Source organism: Callithrix jacchus, chromosome 12 (genome assembly GCF_049354715.1).
Source record: "Callithrix jacchus isolate 240 chromosome 12, calJac240_pri, whole genome shotgun sequence".
Classification (NCBI taxonomy): Eukaryota; Metazoa; Chordata; class Mammalia; order Primates; family Cebidae; genus Callithrix; species Callithrix jacchus.
Window position 1 is genome coordinate 94,646,380 of NC_133513.1, and position 17,497 is coordinate 94,663,876.

The 17,497-nt window shown below is 41.2% G+C and overlaps 1 protein-coding gene across 18 annotated transcripts in view; it reads right to left on the reverse strand.

The window, feature by feature from the left end:
* The window catches only part of FBXW4 (F-box and WD repeat domain containing 4), an 82,914-nt gene extending 77,278 nt beyond the window's left edge, over positions 1-5,636 (reverse strand). For 17 of the 18 annotated variants that reach the window (XR_013525091.1, XR_013525090.1, XM_078346345.1 and 14 more), the window contains exon 1: positions 4,666-5,479. Coding sequence is in view for 15 of the 18 variants with exons in the window: in XM_078346345.1 (XP_078202471.1) it covers positions 4,666-5,471 (806 nt within the window). In the remaining 3 variants the exon portion in view is untranslated. Of the gene's footprint in view, positions 1-4,665; positions 5,480-5,527 lie in introns of those variants that run through there. The other variant, XM_054243262.2, reaches the window with a different exon arrangement.
* Positions 5,637-17,497: the final 11,861 nt, after the last annotated feature.

Sequence of the window (17,497 nt, forward strand, 5' to 3'; positions counted from 1 at the left end):
TTATCTGTGTCTATCTCACCACTCTGGACGTTAATCATCACTGAAATAGATACCCCAGGCCCCCAGCCTCAAAGAGCTCCAAGGCTATAGGACCCCTCCACAGGAATGAATGTACATGCCAGGACAAACACCTCAGGAGCCTCAGTCCCTAAACACCTATTGTTAATTCCAGGCAAATCTATCATAGGCAAATGCAAGAGAGCACCCAGGAACTGCTCAAAGGCTATTTCAAATAAAATTCCTGTTTGAGAATATGTAGCACTTAATTCAGGAGGAAGAGGATTAAGTAAGCTTTCCTTAACATAAGACTTGGCAATAGTATCTTTTAAAAATAGCTTTACATTACACAGAAATATTTTTTCTATTATTTGTGTTTGTTAATTTTCAGTATCAGAATTTGCAGACAGCACTCCTGCTCTTCCCCCATCATACTGTGTACTGTTTTGTTCTTGTAAACTGAAACAGGTTAGTTTGTCCTCTTACTCTTTAGGGAAAATTTGAAAGATTGCCGTATGAAACATTTCTTTGGTTTTTATTATTATATTCAGGATATTTCTACTCCCCTAGGCTTCATAAAATCTCCAAACAAAACTGATTGTAAATCAGATGACTGACTCAAACTATCTTTGTGTCCCTTAAAAAATAAAAAAAAAAGCTTAGGATACCTGCCAGTGTTCACTGTTCAGGCAAGAGGCCTAATGGGAAGCAAATTATTTGTTTGTGGTTTTAAAGTGTCCAGAATGCCTTCAAGCACAAGTATAAGACCATTAGCAAATCACAAAGAACCAAAGCAGTTCATCTTACTCAACAAAGCTATGATCAGTTAGGAACAGCCAAACTGAATAAGACGTGCCCTGGGCCGGAAGGTCAGTAAACCTTAGCAGTTTGTGTTTCTGAGAATCAAGGGGCTCTTCAGCCCTGAGTACAGGCCCCAAGTCCACAGGTTCTGCTGTCATATTTCCAAAGACATTCAGGACAGGTGAAAGAAACCAAGCAGGGTGTGTGTGTGTGCGTGTTTTCCCCTTTGTCTTTAGGCAGCACCTCTAAGTCAAATCAGCCCCACTTCTGCTATATACAGACTAACTAGAGGAGAAGCCAAGCAATTAAAAAGTCCCATTTTACAATTTATTGAGTGCTTACTATTTGCTTAATGCTGTACTAGCCAGCATTCTACATTTAAGCCTCATTTTACCAGGCAAGGTTATTCCCATTCTTTACAGATAATAAAACCTAGGACCAGTGAGGTTATGTGGCTTCTGATAAAATCAAGTTTTGTGTAATGCTGATAAAAACTCATCTGACTTATCTAGTCTGCAGTTAATTAGTCCAAAGCACGAACGACAGCTCTGCCACCATCCAGTCATACTTTTGCTGTACTTTGGAATCAGGTTCGCTGACTTCCTAAGTGGACTGGGGTATATGCCTTCTCCCTCCAGGGATGACAACCACCTCTCTCTCTCAGTGGCTTATTAAGTCGCTGCAGCTGTCCAGAAACAGACCACACTGGTAAACATTCTCTCCACCTGCTGTAATACGCATAACTTCTTCCCTTAACCCAGAAAACCCAAGCAGTGACCCTGCTCTTTATCAAGGGCTATGGTAAAACAACTTCCTAGAAGGCCAGGACACCTTACCCAAGGACACAGGCAAGAAATCAAAACACACATGTTACCAGGGTCAAATAATAAAGCCATATCATTTGGCAATCTCAAAGCATTTTATACCATAAATTCATAAATTCATTTTCATTCTTTTGTTATTACTGCTACAGAATGTAGACTCATTCCCAATATCTCTCTTTTAGAGCATTTGAAAATAAACACAACTTCTTTCATTTATTCACTCAATTTTTTTTTTTTAAAGATGGGGTTTCACCATGATGGCCAGGCTGGTCTTGAACTCCTGACCTCAGGCGATCCACCCACCTCAGCCTCCCAAAGTGCGAGGATTACAGGCCTGAGCCACCGCGCCCAGCTATTCACTCAATCCCTTTGTAAAGAGAAAGAAAGCCAAACTTTGCCTTGGCTGGCTTGAGTTCCAGTCATTTTAGACAACTTCTCTTATAGGTCAACTGCTAATATTCTTTGAAGGAGAATAACAAACTATTTCTGCGGGTGACAAGACTGCATGCCCAAGAAGTCCCAAAGAATCATTATCATGAACAAAATCATCCTAGAATAAAATTAAAAACCACAAATCCAAAATTTACTTATAGACACTTTCTATATTCAATACCCAGCCAGAAAACATGCCAAAGAGAGTATATTTGCAATAAAAATGAAATGCAAAACATATTTAGAAATACACAGGAGTAAGTGCAACAACAGATATGTGAGAACTGTATCATGAAAACCACAAAAGTTCTTGGGAAAGCGCAGAATGTTTTGTTTTTTTTTTTTGATGGGGAGTTGAACAGAAGTGTAAAGGTGACACACACACATAAATCCAACAGGATAATCTTACCCTGACAGATACTAGACTCTACCAAAAAGTAACAATATTTAAAACGGTATGGAAATGGAAAAATATATCAGTGACACAAAATGAAGTTCAGATATAGATCCAATATACACACATATGTATGTGTGTATATACGTATATATAAACATCATATAGCAAAATAAGCTCTCCAAAACAAAGGAAAGAGAATTACTTAACAAAGTTGTAATAACTTGGTAGTCATTGAGGCTATGTAACAAAAATAGTAAGTTGAATTCACCTATTGCACCAAAAGTGATATTGATGCAAGTGTTAACTATTAAAAAAATTAAATTAGGCCGGGCATGGTGGCTCACACCTGTAATCCCAGCACTTTGGGAGGCCGAGGCAAGCGGACCACCTGAGGTCAGGAGTTCAAGATCAGTCTGACCAACACGGAGAAACCCCAGCTCTACTAAAAATACAAAATTAGCCGGGTGTGGTGGTGCATGCCTATACTCCCAGTTACGCCAGAGGCTGAGGCAGGAGAATTGCTTGAACCTGTGAGGCAGAGGTTGTGGTGAGCTGAAATCATGCCATTGCACTCCAGCCTATGCCCAGACAAGAGTGAAACTGTCTCAAAAAATAATAATAAAATTATAAGAAAACCAGTGGAAAACAGATTTATCAGGTCTGTGGAGGAATTGTAAATTTGTCAGCTATGGGGGAAAAAGAGGGGAAAAAATCACAAAAGACTGACAGAGCCTAATAAAGTGCAAAACAGTAAAGTAAAATCAATTGACTGGGAAAACTATCTGGATCAAAGACAGCAGACTAGATTCTAACATCTAAGACCCACAAAGATTCCAAACTTATAAGAAAAACACAAAGATCCCAGTAATAAATGGGCAAAGAGTGGAAACAGACAGTCTCGCAGGTGAAACAAACACCTGGGAAAATATTTATCCCGGCCAGTGGTAAAAGAGATGCAAAATAACACAACTTTGATACCTTAAATGCCCACCAAAGTAGCAAAGATTTTCTAAATTCTCACATAAAATTTTTTCACTCTGTACTGATCCCCCTATAACTTGGTACAGCACCTCTGCAAAGCATAACCTTTGCTATAATGCCTCCATGAGACTTTATCCTAAGGAACTAATTTTTTTAAATATGTATGGTATGACATGTGACTTATACTTCAGTATGTTACTCAAAAATGCGTGATTTCATTATCTCTAATAGTAAAAAGCTGAACACAACATGTAAGTTTAATAGCAGAGGGATGTTCAATCTCATGGGACAGCCCACAAACATTTACTATGCATCTATTCTGTTAGGATCGGTAAGTTAGCAACTATGTTGCACCTGAAAAGTTTTTTAAATGAAAATAATTGTCTAGAGGTGATGGTATTATAGCTTTTTATGTTTTTAAAAACTTTCTCTAATGTTGTCATAATGTGCTAGAAAGAACTACCTTTTTAAAAACATGAGTGGAATATGTGGCGATCTGAAAGCTCACTCCCTCAATTCCCTACAGGTTTTTTCTTCCTATTTAACAGTTTAAGTGGCTGAGGAAAGTTTTTAATTCACAGGTCTCAGACCCTACCAAAAACAGGCCAAACTGCAATACCATGTCTTGTACACAGCCTAGACCAACTCCAGCCTCCTGCCTCAAGCAGGCCCCCATTTTCGCGTGGAGTCATAAACTATGGCTGAACACTAGGACGGAGGGCCTTCCATTAGGGTCCGAAACCTGAAGCTTAACAACCTTTAGAAGAGGGTAGGGAGGATGGAAGATCAAAGTCCACAAAAATATGATGATACACCACTTAAGGAACCTGGGTCCTAGACCTGGACTGGGGGGAGTGGTCCAAAGCACGAAGAAACCACATAGACCAACCTGGCTCCTCTGGGGCTAAGGAGCCAGGGCAGTTAAACCTCTGCAAAAAGACACAACGGAAAGCTGTAAAGAGTGCCTAAGATGACTAGTTGTGAGGACAGCCCATAGGGGAGGGTACCCACTGAGGGATGCTCTCGGAAGGCTGCCTCAGATGGAGACCTTGGGGAGGAGGGGCAGTGGGGTCCCTGAGAGTGCTCGGGAAAGGGTGTCGGCGGAGGCCAGGTGTAGGCCTCGGAACTAGGGGTGCGACACGACCCTGGGCCCACCAGGCCGCGGCGCCCCGCCCTTTCCCGGGATGCTGGGCCGGCCCGGGGCAGGGAGCGGGCGGGCGAGCGGACGCTTACAGGTCGGTGCCGAGCCGCGTGAAGCCGGAGTTGAGCGAGGCCCGAGCTATCCGGCGCCAGAGCAGGTCGCAGCTGGTGAAGCGCCGCAGCCAGCGGCACACCTGGGCCAGGCGGCCGAGGGCCCGCATGTCCAGGTAGGAGCAGATGAGCAGCAGCAGCTCCTCCGGCAGGCGCCAGAGCGCAGGCCCCGCGGCCGGGCGGGCAGCGGACTCCCGAGCAGCTTCCTCCTCCTCCTCTTCCTCCTCCTCCCCGGCAGCCGCCGCCATGGCCGCCCCAGTCCCCGCGATGTCGGCCCAAGCCTGGCCCCCTCGTCCCTGTGCTCTTCCCGGCCTGGCGCCCTCCCGCCGCCTAGCCCTGACCCTCCATTCCTCTTTCTTCCCATACTCTTTTCCTTGCGCCTCCTTCCCGGTCCCTGCGCTCTCCTTATCTCCCCTGATGCCTCTCGCCCCTTCCTCCACGCTTCCGCCTCCCTCTGCTTCCTCCCTCGGGCCTGCCCTAGCTCCCGCCTCAGCCCTTGGCCCCGCTGCCTCCTTCGCCGTCTGCGGCCCGGGCTTCCCTTCTGCCCCGCTTCCTCTTCCGCCTTGCCCTGCGCTCGCTTTTCCCTTCCCCTTCCCTTTCCTTCGCTTCCCCCTCGCGACCCTCCCTTCCTGCAGCTTCCTCGCCTCTCCGCCCTCGCCCTCGCCTGCCCCGCCGTTCCCGGGGGGCCCCGAGCGGCCCTGGCTGCCCATGAGCGGCCGCGGGGCCGGCCCGACGCGGAGCCCAACCCGAGCCGCCACCGCCGCTGCCCCAGGAGGAGGCGACACCATGTCGGACCGGGTCACATGGGGCGGCGCGGGCCGAGCCCTGGACCCGCCCCTCACACCTGCGGCCTTGGATCCACTTCAGGGAGCGGGCTGGGGCCGGGGCGCTGACACCATACCCGCATCCCCGGGAGCGCTTGGTGGAAACACCAGAGTTGGTGCTGCAAACACGTGTGCCCCGTTTCGAGGCCCTGCCTAAGGCCACCAGAGGACCGGCTGCCCTCAGGAAGCGGCCAGTTGGAGCACCGGCCCTCAAGAAGCCCCTAGTTGGGTGGCCTTCCCCGTCTAGGAGCCCTCCTTTTCCTCGAGTGATGCCCCCTTACCACGGGCCACCTATGGGGGTCCAGCGACACTGCAGCCCTAAAAGTTGGCAGGTTCCATAGCTTAGGTTCTCACAGGCCGTGAAGCATAGTCCTGGCATGAGTGAGCTTGGGGATTAGACATATTTGGGGATTTGCAGTCTTCTAGATCCTGAGCCCATAACTTCAAAAACAGTCATGTATCAGGAAATGGCAAAGCTAGGGCTTCTTATCAGTCACCACCCAAGTGCAAGTTGACTCTCCAAGGACTCAGCATCCGTTCTCCATACCACCCATTTGATTCACATGGCACTAATCTGAAGGGTCCAGCAGTGTCCTCCCTCATCACATGTGGCTGCTGAGCATTTGAAATGTGGCTAATACAAATTGAAATGAGCTATAAGTGAGAAATACACACCAGATTTTGAAGCCATACAAGAAAAAGAATGCAAAATATCTCTAATAATTTTATATTGATTACCTGTTGAAGTATTAATATTTTGGATATGCTGTATTGAGCTAAATACAATATATTTTAATGTAACTACTAGAAAATTTTAAATTATACATATGACTTGCATTTGCGTCTCAGGTTATTTTTCTATTAGCACTGGGCTAGGCAGTAAAACTTGGAGGAGGGGAGGAAGATGGCTATTTCTGTCTGTTTGTCCTATACTCCAAATTCAGATAGGAAGGATTGGGGAGTTTTCTTTTGTACTTACCTACATCTTAAGACCCATTTTCAGGGAGCAGGGAAGAATAAAAATAGACCCTGAAAATTATTCAACACCTAGCATAGCCAGAGAGACTTAGGGAAGCAACTACATTGTATTACAGTGGTGCGAGAAGCATCATGTAACAAGGTCAGACCAGAATCTGGCTTTGCCCTAGAATTACTTTTTGATCCTAGCAAAACAACAACAAAAGCCCCACCTATCTTGGCCTTTTAGTGTTCTCAGTCTGTAGTGGAGATAATGCCTCTGCCTTACTTTCGAGGGATAAATGAATGATCCCTGTAAAATGCTTTGAACTCCTCTAAGAAAATTCTTAATAATAGTTACAGGTCAAATCCTGTTACAAAAAATGCCATCCCTCCCCCCACAAATGCCACAAAGACTTTGTGTAGAAAACGATTTCCAAACTCAAGGCAGTGGTTTATTAAAAGCAATATTTGATAGATTTCAATGAAGCCAAAGACTTTAGGCCATCTTTTAGAGATCATTATAAAGAAATTTACTTATTCACAGGTATTGTGGTTAGAAGACTATTAAGGTAGGAATACTGCACATTTAGGTGATGTCATGAATTCAACATTTATTGATTTTGCTACATTTGTGTCCTGTGAGCTACTCAGGAAGGAAGACAGAGGAATATAGCAGGAATATGGCTCCTGCATTTTGTGTTTAGATTTGTGTTAGAGATGTTTGTAATTTCTTACTGTTTGTGTATTTTTTAGCTCGTTCACAATACGTAGTAAAGCTGAGTAGTTGATCTATATTCTATCTCATTTTAGTGGAGACACTAAAACTTCTTTAAGCCAACATAAGTCAGGATTAAAATCCATAATTTCACAAGTATAATTTATTTTCTTTAATGGAGAAATTAAAGCATAATTTGAAAACATCAAATCATCCTCTTTCACATCCAAACTAGAGATCAGATAAACTCTTAGCCTAGAATTTGCAATGTAATGATTTCCAAAAAAGTCAACATACTATGCAGGAAAAAAAGCAAAACCAAAATGGAAAATTGGCACATATTCTCTTATTTGGTGGTGATGTGTATCCCTAAATTACCAAATGTGATAAAGAAACAAACAAACAAAAAAAACTTTAGCCTTAGCTCAGAGAAGCAGCTAGAAGTTTTCATCAACTCTTCCTTCCCTTACCCCCAACAGAAAAATCCAATTTGGGATGTAAACCAAACTTTTAAAAATTGCATCATAAACTTCACTTTTAAAATTCTTTTTTGGGATGGAGTGTCAGAAAAGCAGCTGGAAAGATGAGTTTGTAATGAAAGTAAATGCATGTCTTCATAGAGGATCTGAATAGCATTTTTCTATCAAAGAAAATAAATATATTAATACTCAGAAAAGAGGAAGGTAGACTTTAGTGGACTTAAGAACATCTTTAAAAGTCATCAACTCTGTTAAGTTCAGATTCAGGAATCATCAAAAAATAAGGTAGGGAGGTGAAATCTACCTTTGTTTTCATAAAGCTTTTTATTAAAAAAAAATTGACAGATTAACAAACTGAAAACATTGGACAGAATATTGACTGGATGTGGTGGCTCATGCCTGTAATTGCAGCACTTTGGGAGGCCAAGATGGGCAGATCACCTGAGGTCAGGAGTTTGAGTCCCAGCTACTCAGAAGGCTGAGGCTGGAGAATTATTTAAACCCAGGAAGCAGAGGTTGCACTGAGCTGAGATTGTGCTACTGCACTTCAGCCTGAGTGACAGAGTGAGACTCTGTCTCAAAAAAAAAAAAAAAACACTTAAGACAATATAAATTTCATAATTTTGTGGGTATTTCAAAACACTAACATTAATTTACCTCTCTTTTTTTTTCTGAGACAGCGTCTCAATCTGTCACCCAGGCTGGAGTGCAGTAGCATGATCTTGGCTCACTGCAGCCTCGACCTCCTGGGCTTAAGTGATCCTCCCACTTCAACCCCAGAGTAGCTGGGACTATAGGTGCCTGGCTAATTTTTTTGTTTTGTTGATGAGGTCTCACCAGGTTACCCAGACTAATAGTTTACTTTTAAAGAGGATTTTAAAGCACAAAGTTATTTATGTTAGTGTGTACATATAAGTGACATGCATAATGGTGATTATTGCGGTTATAGGTAGCCCATAGTATATGTTTAGGATTGTAAGAAGACTAGAATTTTGTGTTCTGGCCATTCTTATAAACAGATGACAGAATCACCTATTCACACATTTATTACCCTGGAGCTGGTAAATTTAACAGGAAAAGTATTCTGAGATGAATGAGCGATAAAGAGATTATTTTGTGAATGACAGATTTCAATATCATACATGGGCCCAGATGTTCACCATTACTCCTCTGTAATAGCAGTGGCTTACATTTAATATAAACACTATATGCCAGCTACTATTATTATAAGGGCTTTCCAGCCAGGCACAGTGGCTCACACCTGTAATCCTGGCACTTTGAAAGGCTGAGGTGGGAGGATTGTTTGAGCCCAGGAGTTTGAGACCAGCCTGGGCAATACAGGGAGATCCTGTCTCTACAAAAGAATTTTTAAAAATTAGCTGAGCCTGGTGACACACATCTGTGGTTCCAGCTACTTGGGAGGCTGAAGTGAGAGGATCAGTTGAGCCTGGGAGGTCAAGGCTGCAGTGAGCTATGATCATATCAAGGCACTCCAGACTGGGCAACAGAACAAGACCCTGTCTCAAAAAAAAAAAAGTTAATCATGTAGACTTTCAAACTCTTAATGCTTTTCATAATCTTTTTTTCAAAACTTTAAAGGGGTTATTAGGAACTAAGTATGTTGCAAAAAAAATTTAACTAAAATTTGGTGATTTATATTGCTTTAGCTTCATTTTCTTCAGTTTCTTCATTTTGCTTCATCTTCATGTATGTACAGTATGTGTGAGCCTTTTTTGTAAATTTATCTCTCTGTTTATAGATGCAAAGGGAAGGTTTGTGGAATAATGTTAATAATGGTTATTTTTAGGTGATAGGATTTTGGGGTTTTACTTAGTACTTTTCTGTATTACTAATTTGTTTATAAGCAGCATGTACACCTTTACAAAATAAAGTCTTTTTTAAAAATAGAGTTGTAATGAGTCTCTACACCATGCAAAAAGGAGTTTGGAGATATGAAGCCAACATCATTGCCAGAGTTTTACTACTCAACTTTCCTCAAACCTTATTTAAATAAGGCTGGGTGTGGTGACTCATGTCTATAATCCCAGCACTTTGGGAGGCTGAGGCAGGAAGACTGCTTGAGCCCAGGAGTTCAAGACGAGTGTGGGCAAGAAGACCCCCATCTCTAAAAAAAATGTAAATGAATTAGATGAGGTTGTGTATACCTGTAGTCCCAGCTACTGGGACTACAGTAAAGTCCCAGTGAAGCTGAAGCTGGAGGATCACTAGAACCTAAAAACGTGAGGCTGCAGCAAGCCATGTTCATGTCACTGCACTCCAAACTGGGCAACAGAATCAGACCTTATCTCAAAAAATACTAAAACTTTAAAAATTAAAATAAAATGTGTTTCATGTAATAGTAAAATAAATAACAAGTTAGAGTCTTAGAAAGGAAAAGAAACAAGAAGCCTCACAGTGAATGCTATATTTGTAAACATTCAAGCTTCTCACAAATAGAGGAAGAGACTCTAAAATGTTACCTTCAGAAATTATTGGGTTAGTAGTTTATATCTTGAAATACCATCAAGATCTGCTCTGGTTGTATATGAATCCATTAGTTTTGCCATATTCAAAGATAAAATAGTTTTACCTCATATGAAATAATTTCAAGCAAGTGCTATTTAAAAAGTTATTTTTAGGCTGGGCATGGTGGCTCAACACTTTGGGAGGCTGAGGTAGGCGGATCACCTGAGGTTGGGAGTTCCAGACCAGCCTGAGCAACATGGAGAAACCCTGTCTCTACTAAAAATACAAAATTAGCAGAAGTTGTGGTGAGCCGAGATCATGCCATTATACTCCAGCCTAGGCAACAAGAGCAAAACTCCAGCTCAAATAAAATAAAAATAAAAAAAAAAAATTTTCTGCAGGAGAAAAAAGACTGGAAGGAAATATTACAAAAAACTAGAAATGGTTGCTTGTGAGAGATGGAATTATCGGTAGTTCTATTTGCTCCTGCTTTATACTTTTTTTTTTTTTTGAGCCTCACACTGTCACCCAGGCTGGAGTGCAATGGTGCAATCTTGGCTCACTGCAACCTCCACCTCCCGGGTTCAAGCAGTTTTCCTTCCTCAGCCTCCTGAGTGGCTGGGATTACAGGTGCCTGCCACCATGCACGGCTAATTTTTTTTATTTTTATTTTTAGTACAGACAGGGTTTTACTATGTTGGCCAGGCTGGTCTTAAATGCCTGACCTCAAGATCTGCCCACCTCAGCCTCCCAAAGTGCTGGGATTACGGGTGTGAGCCACTGTGCCTTTTCTTGCGTTGTTAAAGTCTTCTGCAGTTAGCATGTATTACCTAATCATTTTTTAGTATTTACACTTAAATGTAAGAAAGAATTTAAGCCAGTTCAATTTTTTCTTTTTCCCCTAAACGGAGTTTCACTCTGTTGCCCAGGCTGGAGTACAGTGGTGTGATCTCAGTTCACTGCAACCTCCACCTCCTGGGTTCAAGCAATTCTCCTGCCTCAGCCTCCTGAGGAGTTAGGATTACAGGCATCTGCCACCACTCCAGGCTAATTTTTTTTGTATTTTTTATTTAGTAGAGATGGGGTTTCACCATGTTGGCCAGGCTAGTCTCGAACTCCTGACCTTGTGAGCTGCCCACCTTGGCCTCCCAAAGTGCTGGGATTACAGGCATGAGCCACTGTGCCACGCCCATTTTAATATTTTTAAGGGAGGGCTGCACATAGTGACCTTCTTTCAAAGAGTAGAGTATGGAGAGGGGGAATGGGGAGGGCAACTCTACATGGAAGAAGACTGACAAGAACTACCCCAGCCAGGTGATCAAGGTTAGCATCACTAGTCATAAGTCATATTGATAGTAGGTCTTGGTACAATGTGATGAAAATGACAAGATCATTAAAACCAGGACAGATGAGGAACTGTCACAGCAACAAGGAGCCACAAGAGACATGATGACTAAAGGTAATGTTTCCTGGATGGGATCCTGGAACACAAAAGAAAAAGGGCATTAGATAAAAACTACGGAAAGTGGATGGGTTTGTTAATAATAACAATGATAATATTGTAAAATGTGATAATAGGGGTGTATGGAAACTACCTTCACAATTTTTCTGTAAATCTAAAACTGTTCTAAAAAATAAAGTTTTAAAAGTTTTATTTTAGGATGGGTGTGGTGGCTCACAACTGTAATCCCAGCGTGTTGGGAGGCTGAGGCGGGCAGATCACTTGAGGTCAGGAGTTCAAGACCACCCTGGTCAACAAGGTGAAACCCCATCTATACAAAGAAATATGAAAATTAGCCGAGTGCGATAGCAGGCACCTGTAATCCCAGCTGCTTAAGAGGCTGAGGCTGGAGGATTGCTAGAGCTCAGGAGTTGGAAGTTGCATGAGCTATGATCCCACCACTGTGCTCCAGCCTGTACAACAGCTGTAAGATGTTTTCAAAAGGATTAGATAACATCATTCCAAGACACTGTCCTGATTTTATAACTGAGAAAAACAGACATTTCCAATCACTAATTTTTATATAAACTATATGTGTATATGTATTTAAATATATGGTATGTAAATATATAGCTATGTCTATAAGAGTTAAAGATGGTATGTCTATAATGAACAGTAGAGCAAATAAGGAGGTGGGCAGGTGGGCAGGATAGAAATATCAAATGTAACTTTGCTATCCAGGGGTTTTGCCAGTTAGTAATGCTGTTACTGGTCTGCAGTGGCCTTCTTTGTGTTAACAGTATACATTGCAAGCAATTTTGAATAAACTATAGAACATACAAGCTGGGTGCAGTGTCTCATGCCTGTAATCCCATCACGAGGTTCATGTGGATCACGAGGTCAGGAGTTCAAGACCAGGCTGGCCAATATGCTGAAACCCCCTCTCTACTAAAAATACAAAAATTAGCTGGGCATGGCGGCACGTGCCTGTAATCCTACCTACTCAGGAGGCTGAGGCAGGAGAACTGCTTGAACCAGGAAGTAGAAGGCAGAGATTGCAGTGAGCTGAGATTGCACCACTACCCTCCAGCCTGGGCTACAGAGCCAGACTCCATCTCAAAAAAAAAAGTATAGAGCATACCATCAGCATTCAGATCTAAGATTAAATTCCTGGATTGCCAATGCTATGTGACATCAGATTTTGTGATTTTTCTAGGCTGGGCATGGTGACTCACACCTGTAATCCCAGCACTTTGGGAGGCCGAGGCAGGCAGATCACTTAAGGTCAGGAGTTTGAGACCAGGCTGGCCAACATGGTGAAACCCCGTCTCTACTAAAAATATAAAAATTATCTGGTCATAGTGATGGGTGCCTGTAATTCAAGCTACCCAGGAGGCTGAGGCAGGAGAATCGCTTGAACATTGGGAGGTAGAGGTTCCAGTGAGCTGAGATGGTGCCACTGCACTCCAGCCTGGGAGATAGAGTGAGACTTTGTCTCTCACAAGAAAAAAAAAAGAGTTTGTGACTTTTCTGATCTCTGCCAGTCAGAAGACTGAGTCATTTGGTAGCAGATGATGGAAGATAAAAAAAACTTGAAGATGAGGGGAACCACAAAGTCTTGTGAAATTTTCATGACCACTTGAGTATTTCTACCTTACCTTCAGATTCTAGTTCTTTTTAAAGTATAAATAATCAGACACCACTAAGATAGAATATGTACAAATATGACCTTATGATTTCTTTTCCAAGAAAAGAATGAGGATTAAGTTCTAGAAAAAAATTGCTCCTAAGCATTTTTAGTTTTTCTGGAAGAAAGTGCCAGGTGAAATACAAAATCCATATTTCTGATTCTATTATTATGACTTACTATTTAATGCCAAACTTTAAGTAAAATTTTCATTTGAGACATTTATTACACTGAATGAAACCACATGATATCATTTATTTATGTTGTCCTAGGTTTCAAGTCCTGCTAAAAATGTGGGAAAAAATGTAAAAAAAAAAACACAGGACAATTTTCTGGATTATCATTCAATTACATTATCTTCAACATATGGTAGATTGTGTCGTTAAATATAAACACACGTTTTAATGTGAATGGAACAAGAATTTTTTTTACTTTAATAAAAAATGTACACACACACACACACACAAACAAGTAAAGATCAATTACAGTCTTTGGACCAAAATTTAACTGTTATCATTTGAGAAACTATGTCACTGCTTCTAAAAATGTATCTACTCTATAAAATGTGCCTTTTCCCCTTTCCTATAGCAGCTGTTTGAAATACAAATAGATGAATGAGGAAAATTCCTATGTTTAAAATCTACCATGGAGAGAAAAGCAGGAAGAAGTCCAAGCTAGCCCCTGGGGATTTTCCCAGGTTCAGTAGATTGACCTGGAAACAAGGAGTGCAGCTTGAGCCCTTCTTCCTTAAGCAGCACAAGCACTAGTCAGAGAAATTTCCAAACACATGGAGCTTAGCAAGACCACCTGCTCCTAACACAGGACAATGGTCACTGGACCACCAACTCTGTTGCTTCAAGTCAACAGCAGCTCTCCTTCACAACAGATGACAGGCTTTCTGCTAGAAGAGATTCCCAGTAAAAGAGTGAGCAAAGAAACGCTAAACTTCGCATCTGCAATAGAAGCTGATAAATGAGAAGTGAAATGGACAAATTAAAAAGCTGAAACTGAAGTCAATCTTCTAGTAGAATCAAAAAATAATTATATCGATATCAGCCCTGGCAAGACAGAGTTAAGAGTTCAAATTCACTCTCGGCAAGGGTGTGGGTCTGTAAGTGCTATGTAGCCACTAAGGAGTAGAGAGGAATTTTTGCCCAGGTGCTCATGCATTTCTTATACTGCACCAAGCTCAGCAGATACGTGACACGACCCAGCAACTTTAATCTATAATCTCTCAAGATCTCCATCTCTTGGACCATTCAACAATAGGAGAGGAACAACCATGGTCAGACCCAATAGCTTGCCTAAGTCCTATAAAACAGTTGAGGTCAACCAGATATTGCAATTTTTCTGATTTGAGTCTTTAGTCATGTATGAGATAGCAGGTTGAATTGGAGCATAATTAAAGGTGTGTAAAGTAATAATATTTAATGATATTTTACAGGGGTAAGAGAATTAAAGTTAATATCAGCTGTTAGAAGAAAATTCTTGATGCTGTGTGTGTCTTATGTTAGCCCACATAGGAAATGAATGAACAACAGAATTTGAAGTGTTTAAGCAGTTATATCATGACACAATCTAAGTGGGATCTGTGAGGAGACTGAGAGGAAGTAATTGAAAGTCTCGGACTGAGCACGGTGGCTCACACCTATCATCCCAGCCCAGGCCAAGGCGGCGTGTGGAATGCTTAAGCCCAGGAGTTCGAGACTAACCTGGGCAACATGGCAAAACCCCATCTCTACTAAAAATATAAAAATTTGCCGGGCATGGTAGTGCATGCCTATAGTCCTACCTATTTGGGAGACTGAGTGTGGGAGAATCTTCTGAGCCTGGGAGACAGAAGTTACAGTGAGTGGAAATGGTGTCACTGCACTCCAGCATGGGTGACAGTGTGAGATCCTGATACCAAAGTCTTGGTATCATACAACTTCCACAATGTTGGCTTTTTTTTTTTTTTTTTTTTTTGAGACAGTTTTGCTCTGTCACCCAGGCTGGAGTGCAATGGCATAATCTTGGCTCACTGCAACCTCCCCCTCTAGGGTTCAAGTGATTCTCCTGCCTCAGCCTCCCAAATAGCTGAGACTACAGGTGCCCACCACCATACCTGGATAATTTTTGTATATTTAGTAGAGACAGCGTTTTACCATGTTGACCAGGCTGGTCTTGAACTCCTGACCTCAGGTGATCCACCTGCCTCAGCCTCCTAGAATGCTGGGATTACAGGCATGAGCCACCATGCTCAACCCCCACAATGTTGGCTTATAAAAACTATAAACCAAAAATTTGGTAATTTTTTAAAGTTTTAAGATGGTTAGAAAATAAAATTTAAATTATTTTTCAATAGTCTTCCATGTCAATATAAGATCACTTATTCTACAGTATCCAAGATAGAGTCATAGAAACAACCTGAGAAAGAGGAAGGCCCTGACAGAATAGAAGTGTGGGGACCAAATGGCTCCTGAACTGTTTAATAAATCATGGAATATTTGTAAAATAAAATAATAAGCAGCTGTGTAAAAAAAATGAGAAAAATTGTATGTATGACTAGAGAAGGATCTCTAGCAGGGAAGGGTGGGAAAAAAAGAGAAGGATCTCTAATGTACATTAAGGGGGAAAAGAAGCAAAATTCAGAACAGTGTGTATAATATATAGCCATTTGTGGAGGGGAAAACTGTATTTGTGTGCTTTGACTCACATACACCGAATATCTCTATAAAGATACATGGAAACCTAGTACCAATGTTTGCCTATAAGGAGGGCAATTTGGGTGGGTGGAAGACAGAATTTCTTGTCAACTGTATACTATTTTATACCTTTTAAATGTTTAACTATTAACTATTTGCATGTATTATCTATTGAAAAGTGTCCATCTCTAAGGGAACTCTCTAAAAAGTGAAAGGGCATTTGTAGAGCATGTTTTGGGTAAATGGAAGAGTCCATAATGAAAGAAATTGCCCTTACTTTGCAATGGAGAGCTATAGTGCAGAAAGGAGAGTAGGGATTTGCAATGTGTTAATTGAGATATCTGAAGGTAGATCAAAATTAACACCCAGATTGTAAAATAGGATAATTATTGACAGAAGGAAACAGAATAAAATTCATCCATTGCATTTAAGTAAGCAATGATATGTTAGGAAAAGGACCAAACAGGAAGAAAATACTATAACTCAACTAAAAATTATAAAAAGAAAAAAATTATGGAATAAAGCTTCAGAATGTTATAATATCACAGTAAAATGTATAAATAAATTTTCAAATAAATCCTATCATATATACAAATCGGTAAAAAAAAAATTTCAATTTCATAGAACCTTGACACACATGCAAACACATACATACCCAAAAAACATACACATACACACAGACACACACTATAAAAAGCCTCTGAGACCACTGAGATAATTCTGGACTTTTATGGCTATTTCTTTAATAAAGGTAATTTTTTGCATTTTTACTGCCTTAGATTTACCTCTTCAAGTCACAGCAATGCCTACTGAGCTTTTTTCTTTTTAAGTTTTTTTTCCAACCAAATCTTTTGTACATTTCTGGAATTTAAGCCACCTCAGTTACCGCTTATCTGTAACACCATTGCTTTGAGGGATTAAAGCAGGTTTTTTGTAATACACTTAGATTGAGTTATCTGAGTTGAGAAGAATATCCTGTTTGAGTTGGGAAATCTTTTTTTATTTTTTATTTTATTTTATTTTTTTTTGATCTTGAGTTGTTTTGATTTCCCCTGAGAGCAGTAATCTTCAGCAAGTGATATTTCTAAAAACCCCCAAACACACCACAAAACATTCCAAGTGATTTTAACTCCTGAATGAGGTTGGGCTACCTGAGTGATTCTCTCTCCTCTTCTTTGGCAGAAAGGATTAGAAACCTCCACAGAACTTGCTCTCTATTAAAGTGGAGTGCTGTGCATTCATTGGCAAGAGGTGAATTGTTTTCAGATTACATGCGAAAGAGTGTGTGTGTGTTTCTTTCCCACATCAAAGACTTGGATGGAAGCAGTTCTGAGTATTGCCAGGGATGCAAGAATTGGTGCTAAAGTGATTAACAAAATTGCTTTTCTGCAAAAGAAGCACAAAACATTACCTAGGGATTAGAGGAGGAGAGGGCAAGATTAAAGGTGATGTTGAATTTTGGGTAGAATATCTTATCCATCTTTTTCAAATCATGCTTCAAGGATTCTGTGCCCCTCCTTAAGGAAACCTGAACAAATCAAAGCCTCGCGTTCTTAAG